This window comes from Myotis lucifugus, unplaced genomic scaffold (genome assembly GCF_000147115.1).
Source record: "Myotis lucifugus unplaced genomic scaffold, Myoluc2.0 scaffold_929, whole genome shotgun sequence".
Classification (NCBI taxonomy): Eukaryota; Metazoa; Chordata; class Mammalia; order Chiroptera; family Vespertilionidae; genus Myotis; species Myotis lucifugus.
Genome location: NW_005871977.1, coordinates 59646 through 77187, shown reverse-complemented (window position 1 = coordinate 77187; position 17542 = coordinate 59646). Strand labels below are relative to the sequence as shown.

The following is a 17542-nucleotide window of genomic DNA, read 5'->3' as shown; positions in this document are numbered from 1 at the left end:
CCCGCACGCTCTTCCCTTGAATGGTCCTGGGGGGAACAGCGTAATGTCGTGTGCGGCTGAGTGTGGGGTTCGGCAGGGACACGGTGAGCTGTGGCCTGAGCTGTGGACGTGGCACTGAAGCCCGCCTGTCCTGCCAGCAGTGAGGGAAGGGGGGAGGGTGGTGGTCTTATCAGGCTGGTCGGTGGGTGGGACACTCCCGGGCACACAGCGCCCCCGAGGAGCAGGGGGAGGAACCGGGAGCTGCAGACACGTGGGTCCCCAAGCACTGACTCCGCATCATGTAGGGAGGGCTGTGCCTCTTAACCACAGAGCCAGCGAGGACAAAACTCCTTGGACAAAAGTTTTCCTGAATTAGAAGCTAGTGAACAATAAAGTAAGACCTGAAGCAGGGAGGCATGGGACAGACTGACATACCTCCATGTGGGGTTGGGGGGACCAGAAGAGATAAACCAAAAAAGAACTTGTATACTTATAGAGGCCCAGTGCACAAATTCGTGCATGGGTGGGGTCTGACTGGCCCAGCCCCAATTGGGGCAGATTGGGGCTGGGCCTGTTGGGAGGAGGAGATGGCAGGAGGTTGGCTGGCCGGCTGGCCCACCCCATGGGCCGGTCAGGGCCGGGCCAGCTGGGGGAAGGGGCCACGGGCGATTGGCCAGTGGGTTCCATCCCTGATTGAGGTTGGGGGCCGCCTGGGGGTGGGGCTGGCCCTGGGGAGGGGCCATGGGTGTTTGGCCGGCCGGCCCTGCCCCTAATCAGGTGGTGGGGCCGATCTGGGGTGTGGACAGGCAGGGGAAGGGGCTGCAGGAGATTGGCTGGCTGGCCCCACTTCCTATTGGGGTGGGGGGGCGATCAGGGTGGTGGGGGCCCATCGGGGGAATGGCCGGGCAGGGGGAGGGGCTTCAGGAGGTTGGCTAGCCAGCCCTGCCCCCTATTGGGATGGGGGGTTCGATCAGGGGTGGGGTGGCCAGGAGGAGGGGCTGCAGGAAGTTGGCCGCCCAGCCCTGCCCCCTGATCAGGCCAGTTCGCTGGCCACAGTGGGCATCATAGCGACCGGTCGTTATGGTTGTTATGGCCCTTATGGTCGCTGGCTTTTTATATATATAGATATGCAAAGCCATGGATACGGGCCATAGGGTAGGGAAGTTTTGGGGGGTGATAGGGGTTGGGAGGAAGCGGGAAAAGGGGAGAGGAAATGGGAGACCTCTGTAATACTATCAACAACAAAAAATATATTTAAAAATGAAAAAACAAATAAAGCGAGTAAACAAACATACTCCCTGGTGCTCAATGCCATTTGCTCAAACAGGCAGTATCATTTTAAAAATAGGAACTGTAGGTGCAGTGTGGGCTTCCTCTGCTGCTCAGGAACTGGCCAAGGTGAGCCACACACACCTTCTCTGACAGGCAGAGCAACCACAGGACGCGCACCCTCAACCAGAGCTGAAGACCCGCGGCTTGTACACGAGCCAGTCTCCATGCTCTGGCTCCGCTAAACACACAGGAAGGCAGGAAGGGAGATGGTGAAGAAAAGGAGCCTTCTAGGGGGAACACAGCGAAGCGTGGTTCATGGCGATTAAAATTCTCCTCGATAAACCACTGCAGAGGATACTCAGCTAAACGACCCCACTTCGCAGCTAAACTACCTCTGCCTTTAGTGACGAGGGGCTTGGTGAATCCCTAGCATCTTCAATCATGTTGGGGGAGGGGAACGTGCACCATAAAAAGTAATTCTGAAATAACACCAACCCTAAATATACTGGGATTCTGAATATGTGTTCATGTTGCTCAAAAAATAATGTTTACTATGTATTTGGCACACATTATAGAACACCTCAGGTGGGGCCCTTAATTTATGGCCTTTCATTCTGGTAAATATTTGGATTTTTAGGACAAAATAGTCTTTTATCCTCATATTTCTATAAAGGTAAATAAGTATTAAAGTGTAAAACTGTACTTTGCCACGTCACCTTATAAGTAAATATAGAGATAAATAAGCATTAAAATATTTTCTGCTTATGTCACACCAAAACAAAGTCAAAATTGGTCTTTATTTGATATGCTCGTTACTGAATTTTTCTTTCTAAATTTTAAAGATAATTTGACTTTATACACTCCTTATTTAGATTGGCCCTTTTAAAAACACACGTATTTCCCATATGTAAGTAAACACGCTTTATTAGAGAGATAAGGTCTAGCCATACTTCTGAGGACATCACCAATTACAATTCTACTTTCTCTGTTAAAATGCAAATGGGCTATTTTTTAAAGTGCTTTATTATTGCCATGGAATAAATCCTGAGTTGTAATAATAAACAAATTCATCTAAAACTTAAAAGACAAACATCTTTGAAGCATTTTATTTTCTAGAAATCCCAAATTCTTCCGTCTACAAATTTGTTCAACTTAAAGGGCAATTTCTTTTGTTCAGATATCAGATTAAATTTCAAGACAAGACATATTAGAGAATCTAATTAAATCCCAACTATAAATAGAGTAGCAATGTGACAATGACGAAGGCCAGTGTTTGACCAGGATGCTCTGTGTTAGATTAGTAAAGACTTAAGAAGGAACCATAGTCACCTCATAGGGATGTGGTGACTGGATGAAATGACTGATATGAAGCCCTTGACACAGCACCTGGGCAGTGAGGCTCAGAGAACGGTGATGAAGTGGACTGTCATCCTAAGACAGGCCTTGGGTTGACTTCAGGCAAAGCTCAACCAAGACCATGCAAACTAGCGACGCCCTGTGAAACAAGGAAGCACCATGGTAGCTGAACCCCAAATGTGTGGAGGAGGCCAGCACTAGCGACATTTCCTGTGGGCCTGTCTGATATTTCTGAGTTTTCAGCCGAGTTTGCTTTTGACCAATACAGCACAACCTGGCCATGCAGAATGGGAAACTGGACGGAAGCCCCTCAGAAGGGGGGTCACAGCAAGCCCCCTTCACGCCTCCCAACACCCCGGACCCGAGGAGCCCCCCGAATCCAGAAAACATTGCACCAGGTAACTCGGCGCCTTACACATAGGACCATAAAGTCGCTGTGCATTGAAATGTGTGGCTCAGGTCACGTGGATCCTTAGTAAATGGTATCAGAGTGGGACCGCTGGTCTCATTATGGTCAAAACGGGCAAAGGCAGGTTTACATGAGTGAGTACAAGCAACACCGAGCTTATCCTTGTGTTCTTATTTATTAATTATTGTACTTTCCACATGGAAAAGAACTGTAGGCCGACTCTTGTAGACTCACCCCACATCGGTGTGTGGGGCAGTCTGAGGTCAATGTAAAGACGGAGACCTGGGGGGGCCTGCAGGGACCGCCGGCGGCCTCGTGTCTTGCAGATGGCTCACTGTATTAGCTGGCAACCACCTGTTATGTTAAACATTAAGTCATTTGTAATTGTATTGACGCTCTTTTTGTATAAATCTGTACAGTCCATGGAGTGCTATGACATATATTTGTCTTCCTTAATTTCACAATAACTCCATGACACTTTACTACAGTCTGCACTTCACAAATTAAGACACGGAGGTTGCGAACGGCTATGTGTCAATAGTGACTGATGAAGAATGACATCCGGGTCTGGTTCCAGATCTACAGTCAAGGGACCATTACGTCTCTGGGTGAAAACAAACCGGGGGAAACACACAGAAATCACACACTGTGTTGAGTAGTGGGATTTTAAGAAAGTATGAAATTTTTAAATGTCCGGTCTCCGCACGCCTGACCTCTGGTCAACTGTAGGAGGAACAGGGAATAAGGGGGGGGGGTGACAATGGAGCGCTGAATCCCACACCAAGGACAGACAGCAGAGGCGAGTCTGTCCCAGTGGCCAGAGCGGTCATCTCACGCCCAGGCTTCCACAGGGCCTAGCGGGTGAGGAGGGTGAGGGCGGGCCCTGGAGCACAGGGCAGGGGAGTGGGCGTGGGGGACCCACTTCAGGCAAAGCCCAGGTCTGGAGCACAGACCTGAGGACCATGCCAGGAGGCGAGGCTGTATGGGGGGTGGGGACAGGTGTGCCATGCTGGGTGGCTGAGATTTTCATCCTGGGAAGTGAGTGACATGATCAAGTTTTCCAGTCGTAGGTCCCGGGGCAGCAGTGTGGAGGGTGCCCGGGAGGTGGTGGGAGCCAAGGGTGAGTGTGAAGGCTGCTGGGAAAGGCCAGGCAGCAGAGGGCAGGGCCTGGCCAGGGCAGGCGTGAGGGAAATGCGGACGGAGGGCATTTTCTAGAGCAGTTTCCCCAGGTTCCCTCTGCAGATCCTGTGCATGAGATGTGTAAGCCACCCCTGGGGTGACTGCAGCCAGGTCTCTGGGGGGGAAAGCCCTCGACATTGGGGTCCCTCCGGCATTTGAAGTCGGTGCCGAGGGAAACGGTCTGGGAGCCGCTATATTAGAACTCCTCCAGGAGCGCTGCTGGCATCGCTCAGCGGCTTGTGGGAACGCGGCGGCTGGGGATACTGCTCTGTCTTGGGCATCAAGGGTAGAGGGATGCCCTGTGCTGAGAGTGGTTCTTCTGAAAACGTTCCACGCGGAAAAGAAGCAGCGGGTGTGAGAAAGGCCCCGAGGTCCCCGGGCTGGGAAGTACAGGAGGTGCTGGAACAGAAGGGCCCGGAGATCAACTCAAACCTTGGAGTCGCCCCGTGAGAGCCAGGGTGGAGAGGATGATGGGTACGAATGAAGAGCTCCGAGGGACAGCAGGAGAGGGTGGCGAGCCGAGAAAAGACGCCCACCGAGAGGGGCTCCTCTCAGCAGCTGGGAGCAGTCAGAGAGGATGCAATACTGCACCGCAGAGCTACCCAGCCATGGCCGATCAGCGTAAAGGGAGGGCAGGCAGTTTGACAGAGGAGACGGGGCGGTTAGAGACGGGAAAGAGTGTTGGGACCAAAAGCAGGAGGCTGCAGCGGGAGGTCTGCGTGCAGGGCCCTGGGAGGTCAGGGTGCAGGGCCCCGGAGGCCTATGGAGGTCTGGGTGCAGGGCCTGGGTGCAGGGCCCCAGAAGGCCTGGGTGCAGGGCCTGGCTGGGGAGGAGAGACCTGTAGGAAGGACAGGGTAGGTAGTGTGGTTGTGGACGGAGAGTGCGGGGGTCTACCATGAGGACTTGGAGCGGGCCACTCAGGGCATGTGCCAGCGGTTTAGTCTCTGCAGAGCTGCTGCGAGGGTTAAGTGGCGCTCACAGACGTGGTCTGCTCCTGCGAGAGGAGCGGGCGAGGAGGTGAGACCAGCCGCAGAGAGTCAGGGACAACGTCGCATGGGCCTGGGAAGACCAAGCCTCCTCCAGGGGGTGTAGACACAGCCCTCTGCGCTGAAGCCTGAGCAGGTCAGTGAGCACCTGAGGAGACAAGCCCCTACATTTCTCCCAACATGTCAGCCAGGACAGGGACACTGTGTCTACTGCTGCTTCCTGAGGCCAGACCACAGCCCACACTCGATGGGTATTTTCAAATCAATCCCGAACGGTGATAGCGAGATCCCAGTACAAAAAGGGCAGGGGCCCGGGTTTAAAAATCAAAGGTGTAGCTACATGGACAAGTACACCCTGAGGTGGGGATCCTCAGAAAATCCCTTTAGGGGGTGTAGCCTGTCCACCACGTGAGGCTGCTCATTCCGAGAGGTGGGGACAGGGCCCTCTTTCAGGGGTGACTGCATGCAGCGCACAGGGGCGATGGCAGGGGGCGTCCCGCCCAGGCTCTGCGCTCACTCCTCGCTGTGTTTCCCCGAAGGCTACTCCGGGCCCCTGAAGGAGGTCCCCCCGGAAAGATTCAATACCACAGCCGTCCCCAGGTCCTACCAGTCGCCGTGGGAGCAGGCGGTCAGCGACCATCCAGAGCTCCTCGAGGCGCTGTACCCCAGGCTGCTCACGCCCGAAGGCAGGGCAGAGCTGCCCGATTACCGCAGCTTCAACAGGTAATCCCGGGGAACAGGCGACCTGGGGTGGCTGGGCTCTGCCCTGCAGGGTCTGGGAAATCTTCTGATAGAAACCCCGAGCCCTGGGGGTGCTGGGAGGAGGGTCCAGGGACTCCAGGCTTCTCTTGGGACTCTGAAGGCTAGCCGTTGGAACGAAGGTGAATGCGGGCTCTGCCAGTGCTTGTGCCCATCCACACAGTCCTGGATTGGATAATGGTCGCCTCCTTAAATCAAACTGCCGGCCACGGACCAAGACAGCACCACCGAGAGGCTCAAATGACCTCTACAATGTTCATACACGATGCTCACCAGTCAACCCAAAGTGACCAGGCCTGACCATGAGACAAGACCAAATGACTACAAGTGAAGAGAAAAACAATAAACAACACAGACAGACACACAAAAGACTGGAATATCTGACACTCACTTTAAAGTAATTGTGAGGAACATGTTCAAGAGAAGAGACGACAAAAATGAAGAATTCCAGCCCATTGGGAATCGTTTCCAAAAAGGGTCAAATGGAAACTCTACAAAAAACAGAAATACGGCCACTGAAATTGAGAAGTCAAAGTGCAAAGTCCTGGACCCATATAAAATCTGCAGGAAATACAGAGGCCAGAGAAATGCCAACATTTACTGAGAGAGAGAGAGAGAGAGAGAGAGAGAGAGAGAGAGAGAAATCAGTACAGGGCGGTCTGTGGGACACCCAACCCAGTGTCTTCAGTAATAAATTGCGGGGAAGGATGAGGGACATCTGTGGCATAAAAACGATTTGAAAGAGAGAATTTTGAAAGACAGGCAAAACTAAACCACTATACTGAGACATGCACACTTGGGTTATTACCGTAGAAAGAAGGTGTTTGTTGTTTGTTTTTTAAATATATTTGTATTGATTTCAGAGAGGGAGGGAGATGGGAGAGATAACAACATCAATGAGGAGAGAGAATCACTGATCGGCTGCCTCCTGCATGCCCCCTCTTGGGGATCCAGCCCGAAACCTGGCATGTGCCCTTGATTTGAGTCGAACCTGGGACCCTTCAGACCACAGGCCGACGCTTTATCCACTGAGCCACACCAGCAAGGGCACCATAGAAAGAAAGTTTTTAAAAACATTTTATAAGTTGCTATTGTCATGAAAGTCAAAACACCGCCGAGCCCTGGGCAGGCGAGGGCTGATTGGTAGGACACGCGATGCTCCTGTAGGGACTCTGCACCGGCGCCGGTGACAAGGCGGCTTGCTTTAGAATCAGCTTCTGTGCCTGAGGTTTCTGTACTCATGTTATATTCAGTGATGGAAATGTTTTTAAAAAGTAAAGAAATAGATTTCATGGCAGACTGAACAGAGCGGGAGGGACTCAGAGACTGGCGTGGACAGTGTGCAAAGTGGAGCAGAGGAGACAACGGGTTCCCACTGCAGGGGAAGAGCAGGAGACACACTTGGCAGTGAGGGTGCCAGCATACGGGTGTGATTAGAGGCTCGGGAGGGAATAAGAGAGAATAAGGCAGAAGCCATCGCTGAAGAATTCATGGCCCAGGAATTTTCAAAATTGACAAAACACATCAGGCCTCAGATTCAAGAAGTACTATGTGACCCAGTCAACCATGTGGTGGCAACCACGCAAAGAAAGGCACAGGGCTGCCAATCAGCGGAAAACCAAAGACTATGGGAACATCTTAAAGCTCATGGAATAATGCCTTTAAAATTATGAAATAAACTAGTGGCCCGTTGCACAAAGATTTGTGCAATAGGCCTTCCTTCCCCTGGCTGCTGGCACCGGTTTTCCTCTGGCACTCGGGACCCAGGCCTTTGGTCTGGCCGCAGCAGCGAGGCTTGGCTTCTCTGCTCCGGCTGCTCCCAGCCTCTCCTTTTTTTTTCCAGCTCCTCCAGCAGAGCCCAGGGTGGACTGGAAGCCTGGGTTGACCCCGGCAACCCAGGCCCCCAGCCTGTCCTTGAGCAGAGTACAGGGCAGGCAGGAAGCTTCGCTTCCTCCATCACCGGGAGCAGCCCAAGCCTCCTGCTCGCTCCAGCTCCATGGCCGCTGCCATCTTCAGTCATCTTCAGTCTTCGCTCCGTGCCTGCATATGCAAATTAACCGCATCTTTGTTGGGTTAATTTGCATAGTCGCTCTGATTGGCTGGTGGGTGTAGTGGAGTGGTGGGGTGATGGTTAATTTGCATGTTTCTCTTTTATTAGTGTAGATAATGGCCTGCCTGTAAGTCTATAACCAGCAACAATACTCTTGAAAGGTAAAAGTTAAAATAAAAACATACAGGCATGTTTCAGACAAAAAAGTTGTTTTAATAAACAAAAGGTATAACTATATAAAAGGAAAAATAAAACTGTCCTTATTCACAAATGACATGATTATGTCCCCAGGAAATTCAAAAGGAGCTCCAGGTTAGTAATTAGAATGAGTAAATTTAGTAAGATCACAGAGTACAAGGTGAACATAAAAATTAATGACATTTTTATATACCAGCAACAAATAACTACAAAATAAATAATATTCATCAAGTTTTACCTTATGATTTACATACTTTTTGAAATGTATCTTATACTTCAATAAATTTTTATTTTAAAAATATCACATAGGCAAAATAATCTCAATAGTTATCTGGGTCTTTAGAAATTGAATGTGATTAAAGCCATTCCTTTAATTAGTCCAGAACACATTCCAATCATTTAAAAAAGGTTAAAATAATTTCTAGGTACAAGTTGGGTTAATATCTTTCCTGCGGTAGGTTATTTAATGGGATTTATTTTACTGAACTCATACAACTATTATACTTTAAAAAACACATACACACTATACAAAGCAGATTAGGAAACACTGCTTTTATTTTATTTATTTACTTATTTTTGTTGTTCTTAATTGTCACCTAAGGATATTTTTCCATTGATTTTTTTAGAAAGAATGGAAGGGATGGGGGGTGGGGGGAGGAGAGAGAAAGAAAGAGAGAGAGAGAGAGAGAGAGAGAGAGAGAGAGAGAGACATTGATGTGAGAGAGGCACATCTATTGGTTGCTTCCCACACACACCCTGGCCAGGGATTGAGCCTGCAACCGAGGTAGATGCTCTTGACCAGAATTAAACCCAGGACCCTTCAGTCTGTAGGCTGACGCTCTATCCATTGAGGCAAATCAACTAGGGCCTATTATACATTTTATAAAGAAGACATAATAAGTACATTTTTCCTTCTTTTTCTTAAACAATTCAACATTATTATATTGACTTTACTCTAATACTTTTTTTCATTTTTGCGAAAACAAATGAGAGAAAGAGAGAGAGAAAGGTTTCCAAATATTCCCAGAGTCCTTTGTGAAGAGTAACATAATATTGTTTGGTGGCCCCACTTTATTATACATAATCACTAGCTATTGTCAGTGATGTGTGGAAGGTGAGATGCAATCCTGTAGCATTCAGCAGGGACAGGACCGATGAGAAATGCTCCCTAGTCTAAGCATGACTTCAAAATAGCCCACAGTTAGCACAAGTGTGCATTTTTGCACTCATTTTGAATATACTACTTAAATATTATGCTACTAGAGGCCCAGTGCATGAAATCTGTACATGGGTAGGGTCCCTAGGCCTGGCTGGTGATCAGGGCCAATTGGGGCCTTCTAGTCTGTCTGCCAGCCAGGGCCTCCCTTCCCCAGCTGCCGGCTGGGGACTTCCTTCATTTCGCACCACCCTCTAGTGGTCAGTGCAAGTCATAGTGAGCAATGGAACTCCTGGTCTCCTGGTTGAACTCCTGCGGGGACACTTTGCATATTAGCCTTTTATATACATAGACTAGAGGCCCGGTGCACAAAAATTTGTGCACTCGGGGGCAGGGGGAGGGGTGTCCCCCCAGCCCGGCCTGTGCCCTCTCGCAGTCTGGGAACCCTCGGGAGATAACGACCTGCTGGCTTAGGCCTGCTCCCGGGTGGCAGAGGGCACGCCCAATCCCTAGGTGCAGCCCCTGGTCAGGCTCAGAGCAGGGCCGATTGGGGAGTTGGGGTGCCGCCCCCTGTCATGCACAGAGCAGGGCGGATCTGGAGGTTGCGATGCCACCCTCAGTCACGCTCAGGGTACAGCCGATTGGGGGGTTGGGGCACCGCCCCCTGTCACACTCAACGCAGGGTCGATGGGGAGGTTGCGGCGCCACCCCCTGTTACGCACAGAGCAGGGCCCATCAGGGGGGTTGGGGCTCTGTACCCTGTCACACACAGAGCAGGGTCGATCAGGGGGTTGGGGAGCTCCCCCCTGTCACGCACAGAGTAGGGCCGATAGGGGAGTTGGGGCGCCACCCTCTATCACCCACAGAGCAGGGCCAATCAGGGGGTTGGGGCGCCACCACTGTCACACTCAGGGCAGTGCCAATGGAGAGGTTATGGCTCTACCCTGTCACACACAGAGCAGGGCCCGTGGGGGGGGGGGGGAGTTGGGGCGCCGCACCCTGTCACACACAGAGCCGCAGGGTGATCAGGGGATTGGGGCGCCTTCCCCTGTCAGGAACAGAGCAGGGCAGATAGGGAGGTTGTGGCCCCGCCCCGTCACACACAGAGCCACAGGGTGATCAGGGGGTTGGGGTGCCTTCCCCTGTCAGGAACAGAGCAGGGCAGATAGGGAGGTTGTGGCCCCGCCCCCTGTCACACACAGAGCCGCAGGGCGATCAGGGGGTTTGGGCACTGCCCCCTGTCACGCTGATCCCGGTGCCGGAAGCCTCGCTGCTCCGCTGATCCCGGTGCCGGGAGGCATATTACCCTTTTACTATATAGGATAGAGGCCTAGTGCATGGGTGTGGGCCAGCTGGTTTGCCCTGAAGGGTGTCCTGGATCATGGTGGGGGTCCCCACTGGGGTGCCTGGCCAGTCTGGCTGAGGGGCTGAGGGCCGTGTTCAGGCTGGCGGGTGACTGAAGCTCCCAACTGCTCCTTTTTTTCTTTTCTTTTTTTTCTATTCTAGGCCAGCTTTAGCTCTGAGGCCTCGCTGCTGAAAGCAGGTTTCTGGCCTTTACCTTCTGTATTTGATACAATGTTGCAGTCGGGCTGGCTGAAGCCCGGATGACTGAAAGCCGGTTTCTGGGGTTTTGTTTAGCTTCTATATTTGCAACATAGTTGCTTAGAGTTGCAGCTGAGAGGCCGGCAGCAGCAGGCGGGGAACGTTGGAGTTCGCCATCACTGGAGCAAGCAAGCCTCCCTGTTCACTTCAGTGCATGGCTGCCGGCCGCCATCTTGGCTGACAGTTAATTTGCATAAGGATATGCTGATTAGCCAATGGGGAGGGTAGCGGTCGTATGCTAATTACCATGTTTCTCTTTCATTCGTGTAGATATTTAAATAACACTATATTAAACCCATGCAAGAGGTGAGGAAAATTGGACTAGAAGGTTTCTAGCTCTGCTTCAAAAAGCCGTGTGACAATGCCGTTTAATCCTCCTTGTATTAATTTCCTCATCTGTAAAAAATGTCCATGATTGCCCTAGCTGGTTTGGCTCAGTGGATAGAGTGTTGGCCTGCAGACTGAAGCGTTCCGGGTTTGATTCCAGCCAAGGACACATGCCTGGGTTGCAGGCTCCATCCCCAGTAGGGGGTGTGCAGGAGGCAGGTGATCAATGATTCACTCTCATCATTGATGTTTCTGTCTCTCTCTCCCTCTCTGAAATCAGTAAAAATATATTTTTAAAAAATGTCTATGATTGCCTGGCCAGCGTGGCTCAGTGGTTGAGCGTTGACCTATGAACCAGGAGGTCATGGTTTGATTCCTGGTCAAGGCACATGTCCGGGTTGTGGGCTTGATCCCCAGTGTGGGGCGTGCTGGAGGCAGCCCATCAATGATTCTCTCTCATCATTGATGTTTCTATCTCTCCCTCTCCCTTCCTCTCTTAAGTCAATAAAAATATTTTTTAAAATGTCTATGATTATATGACTAAGTACCTTCAAATATATCTATACATTAGGTATTTAGTTGAATAACATATTTCTATACAATCATTTTACAAGATTCTTTACTTTATAGAATAATTAGTAATTATTAGGGGTATAAGTCAAGCACTATTAATTAGTACAAATGTAATTCCATTACTGATCAAAGTAAATAAGAAAGCAGCTATTAACTGTGAATCTGAGTGGAACAAGCTTCTTTCTCCATAGATGGCCAAGTGTAAAATCACATTATGTCGAATCTATGTTTGAAGAAATGTTGTGGGAATTATAGGGATGCAGGGTTATCTCTGGTAGACTAGTCCAAATCTTTTAGTGGAAAATTTTGCTTCACTATCTTTGACTAAAACTTGAAACTATTTCCAGAGACCTTAAATTTCCTACAAGCAGTCTCACTTTGAATGTTTACCATCTCTGTGAAGGGACTTTTCTACTTTGTGTGCCTAGAGCAATAAAAATTCAAGCAAACAGGATACAGCCTCAATGGTGCCAAAGAAAAGAAAAGGCTGCCTTTCAAACAGCAGCTCTCACTGGGCCAGAGGTAGGAGGTGGAAGACCAGGGATGGAGCGGAAAGGAATGTTTTCATTTACAAGAGAAGGAAAGGACCCACAAACTGGGAGGGAAAAACAACACAGAACTGGACAAAAAGGGAAAAATAATACACTTAGTACCAAACCCAAATATTGGATTTCAGTGGCTGGGGAACATTTCTTCTTCTATTTAATGCAGGAAATAAAATAAATGAGTAAAATTTATATCTGGAATTCATAAACATAAGATTAATTGACCAGATTCAGCCTAAATCTAGAAGTGAAGCCCAGCATGTTGTAGCCAGTGGAAACCATATATCCTTAAACTCCCAGGATGGATGTGTGTAAGTTTGGCTGCCTGTCATCACAAAAACCAAACCCAGAGGCCACAGAAAAAGGAGACAGGTTTATTTAAGTGCCGGTTACCTGAGAAGATGGGGATCTCTTGTCCAGAGCCCATCTCAACACGACAGTGCAGGCAGAGGCTTTTATAAGGAGGGAGAGGGAACGCAGGACAAAGAAATCAAGGGGAAGGGTTGAAAAGTTCTCTGCATGCAGATCAGCACAGTCCACTCTGATAAAGATCTTGAAACTGGTCAAGTGATGGCCTGGTGTTTGTCATCCTGGTTCTACCTTATATCCTGGTTTTACAGTTGAAGGTCAGCAATTCTCCTAGAGCTACGATGACTAAAGGTCAGCGTCTGCATCTTCTGAAGTTAGTTCCTAGGACTCTTATACACACATTAGAGGCCTGGTGCATGAAATTTGTGCATGGGGGTGGGGGTGTCCCTCAGCCCAGCCTGCACCCTCTCTAATCTGGGACCCCTCGGGAAATGTCTGACTGCCAGTTTAGACATTGTCCCTGTGGACATGGCTCTTGCAATCCAGGACCACTGGCTCCTAACTGCTCACCTGCCTGCCTGCCTGATCACCCCTAACTGCCTCTGCCTGCTGGCCTGATGCCCCTAACTGCTCTGCCCTGCCGGCCTGATCGCCCCTAACCACCTCTGTCTCGACCCCTGCCACAGTGGCTTTGTCCGGAAGGATGTCTGGAGGATGTCTGGTCTAATTAGCATATTACCCTTTTATTAGTATAGATGCTGTTTATCTACAAGCTACATATTAGTCAGAGTCAGCATTTGCAGAAACAATGTCAAAAGAATAGTGGGGGGGGGGGGTTACAATCCCCAGTTACATGAGCAGCCCATGCAGCTGTGTGGCCCCGACTGGAAGGGCCATGCTTGCCACGATGCTTTGCTCTGTTTCGATAGTCTTGATGTTGTTGTTGTTGATCCTCACCCGAGGATATTTTTCAGTTGATTTTTTAGAGAGAGTGGAAGGAAGGGAGGGAGGGGGAGAGAGAAAGAGAACATTGATGTGAGAGATCTACCTGTTGCCTCCCACACACACCCCGACGGGGGCTGGGAACAAACCTACAATCTAGGTACATACCCTTGACTGGGACTCGAACCCGAGATCCTTTGGTCTGCAGGCCGATGCTCTAACCACTGAGCGATGCCAGCCAGGGTGATAGTCTTAACAATTATTAAGAAGGGCCCCCCAGTTTTTATTTTGTACTGGGCCCCACAAATTTCAAAACTGGCCCTGATGCTAGGCTCTGAACTTTACAAGTGTTTCATTTTACCCTCAGCAACTCTGTATTCAGGATATTCTTCCCTTAGGCCCGTGGTCAGCAAACTACGGCTCTCGAGCCACATGCGGCTCTTTGGCCCCTTGAGTGTGGCTCTTCCTAAGCCTTAGGAGTACCCTAATTAAGTTAATAACAATGTACCTACCTATATAATTTGAGTTTAAAAAATTTGGCTCTCAAAAGAAATTTCAATCGTTGTGCTGTTGATTTTTGGCTCTGTTGACTAATGAGTTTGCCGACCACTGCCTTAGACTAACTATCATATTCCATGATGTGATGTTCTTTTCCTCATGTCTCACTCTAAACTTCCCTGTGGACTCACTGAAGTTAATAATAATACCACCTTTTCCTCTGTGAGTTCCTCGCACACAGCAGGGTAGATACCTTAAGCAATCACTTCTTTCTTGTATGAATAAATGAATGAGTCAGCAAATGAACAAACTATTTCTATACAAGGGTACATCTCTAAAATGATAAGATACTGTCTTGGGCATCTTAGACATCCAAGAATAACAGGTTTTACTTATGCACAGAATGAAATGTGAGTGGTAAAGGCTCTTCAATTCGTTAAATCAAATGACCAGATGTGGGACGTGACCAGATCGCGGCATCAGGAACGTGACAGCCACATGGCTGGACATCAGTCAGACACGGCCCCGTGGGTGGATGTTCCTGCAGGCGCTGCATTTAGAAAGTAACCCCAGGAGGCCCAACACTCCTTACAGCATCTCCTGAGGGTGTGGTGCCGGCTAATGACCGGACGAGCAGGCCTCCGGGGGCCTGGGTTGAAGTCCCCGGTCTACAACTTCACAGGTGGGGGGCTCTGAGCAAGTCATGTGATGGAGCGTGCCTCCGTGTCACCCCAGACACAGGCATGTTAACAGGACCAGCTCCTAAGGTTGTTGTGAGTGTCTATGAGACAATCCGTCAAGCCGTGGCACTGGGCACCGCACAGGCACTGGTTAGATGCCGACGCTCAGGACACGCCCTGGTGTCTCAATTAGCACCTGCACTTCAACAGGGGTCCACCGTGAGCAGCACTTCAAACAGCGGCCGGTGCACGGTGCCCTGTCCTGCTGTCATCGCTAGTTGTCCTCCTGAGGTTCCATGCTCAGGGGCACCTGCATGAGGACCCAGTTCCTGGTTCAGTGCTAAGAGTAACGCCGACCCAGGCCCTCTCGTGAGCCCTGGGTGACTGACATGGACCACCAGTGCTGCAGGAATTGGCCAAGGAGCGTGGGCTGGGCAAGTTGCTGGGAAGTTAGGACTCACAGGCCACAGGACGCACGCAGGTGGAGTGGAGACGGGGTGGTGGGGGGAAGGGGGGGACATGGGGGAGACATCTTATGCAGTGAAACGTGAGCAAAGACAACGCAAAGGCAGGAAATGATGGTGACAATCTCCAGGTGCAGGGAGAGATCAGTTTAGTCCCAAACTGAGAGTACATACAACAGGTCTTCGCACAAATCCGTGGTCCCTGAATGGAAATGCTCAGAGGTCAAAAACTGAAAGCCATGCTAAGAACACAGCCTTACACGCCCGTCAAATGAGGAATTAAGTTGGTTTTCTACGTTCCAGTAGATACATTTGGAAATCAATTTATTCTTTTTTCTTTTCACTCCCCACAGAGTTGCCACCCCATTCGGAGGTTTTGAAAAAGCATCAAAAATGGTGAAATTCAAGGTCCCAGATTTTGAGCTACTACTTCTAACAGATTCCAGGTTCATGGCCTTTGCCAACCCGCTATCCGGCAGACGGTCCTTCAACAGGACTCCTAAGGGGTGGATCTCGCAGAACATCCCCATAGTGATCACCACCGAGGCCCCCGAGGAGCCCGCCGTCCCAGAGTCGGAAGACCTGTGAGCGGACCGCCGCGAAGGCCGCGGGGACCGCACACGTGTCGCTTCTGTTATTCCACTTGCTGGCAAAGCCACTCACACTCTTCAGCAGCAGCAGCAGCAGCTCAATTGTCCCTTAGCAAAGTTCCTCTTACGGCATTTAATTCCCACCTCGGAGCAAATACTAATAAACAACCCGTAATCTTGTTTTAAACACTTTTTAGCTCGCTTGTGTTCATTCCTCACTTTGTTTTCGCGTGGTCCAAACAATCCCGCCTTCGACTGGGGAAGCCCAGATCGGACAAAAGGGTCCACCCTTTCTCCTTTCACACGAGCTAGTCCCAAATCCAGCTTTGCAAGTGGCATCTAGAATCAGCACGCAGTGGAGATGTTCAGACGCATTCCGGGCGGGATTTAAGGGGTGGGGGTGGGGGCGGAGGAGGCTGGGCTGGGTCCTTCCTGGTGACCACGGACCGCAGAGTGTCTGGATGGAGTCTTTGCATGAGACATCTGACCGTTTCTAAGGGCCCTGTCTCCTTCCGCATGCTCTGAGTCACGCGGTAATTATCCCAGGCATTCTCCAGAGTTCAACGGGGTTGTTACACCGGCTTAACATTCCACCAAGGAGACTGAGACCATGACTCAGGGAACCCACCGTCCTGCTGCTTAGTTTTAAAGGCCAAGGTTGCCTGCCAGTCGAGTTCCTCACACCCCAGTGCTGTGTGCCGATGAGGTAGGTTCAACTTGACCTGTCCATTTTTAGGAGTGTGCAAACAGATACAATGCACACTGCTATACCTCTAAGCAGATGTATATGTGAGAGGGAGAGAGAAATTTGAATTGGTCTCTGTCTTTGATGAATCCTTAAATTCTGTTCAAATCCTTAAGCACTAGGGCAGCGATGGCGAACCTTTTGAGCTCGGCGGGTCAGCATTTTGAAAAACCCTAACTTAACTCTGGTGCCGTGTCACATATAGAAATTTTTTGATATTTGCAACCATAGTAAAACAAAGACTTATATTTTTGATATTTATTTTATATATTTAAATGCCATTTAACAAAGAGAAATCAACCAAAAAAATGAGTTCGCGTGTCATAGGTTTGCCATCACTGCACGAGGGAGTATATGCTATAAAACAAACAAAAACAAGCAACAGCAGGTTCAGCCAGCTGGCATGGCTCAGTGGTTGAGTATCGACCTGTGAACCAGGAGGTCAGGATTCAATTCCTGGTCAGGGCACATGACTGGGTTGTGGGCTCCATCCCCAGTGTGGGGCGTGCAGGAGGCAGCCGATCCATGGTTCTCTCTTTTCAGTGATGTTTCTCTCTCTCACCCTTCCTCTCTGAAATCAATTTTTTAAAAAAACAACACCACAGCAGAACACTAAAACTTCTGAAAATAACGTTACACACATCCACCATGAAGTTTGTGAATACACTGGAATAGAAGACTCAAACTAACATAAAGTTACAGATACGTCTCAAAATATGATCGAGGGAGCACAGAACTGGTAAGCCATAAACACCAATTCTTCCCTTTTGAACTCAGTGAAGAGTTCTGTGATAGAGGTTGAAATGGAGAACGTTCCACCTGCAGAAAACTACCTAAGACTAAGCTCAGGAGGTGGAAGAGGGAGTGTGCACAGGGGAGGAAGGAAAATGCATGCAGCCACACTGCTTGTTTAAAAAGAATCT

At 49.8% G+C, this 17542-nt stretch overlaps 1 protein-coding gene across 1 annotated transcript in view; it reads left to right on the top strand.

The window, feature by feature from the left end:
- MYOZ2 (myozenin 2) overlaps positions 1 to 16066 on the top strand; it is a 26075-nt gene extending 10009 nt beyond the window's left edge. The window contains exons 3-5 of the mRNA XM_006106861.3: positions 2876 to 3005; positions 5721 to 5904; positions 15638 to 16066. Of these exons, the coding sequence (XP_006106923.2) occupies positions 2876 to 3005; positions 5721 to 5904; positions 15638 to 15872 (549 nt within the window). The 3' untranslated portion in view covers positions 15873 to 16066. The remainder of the gene's footprint in view (positions 1 to 2875; positions 3006 to 5720; positions 5905 to 15637) is intronic.
- Positions 16067 to 17542: the final 1476 nt, after the last annotated feature.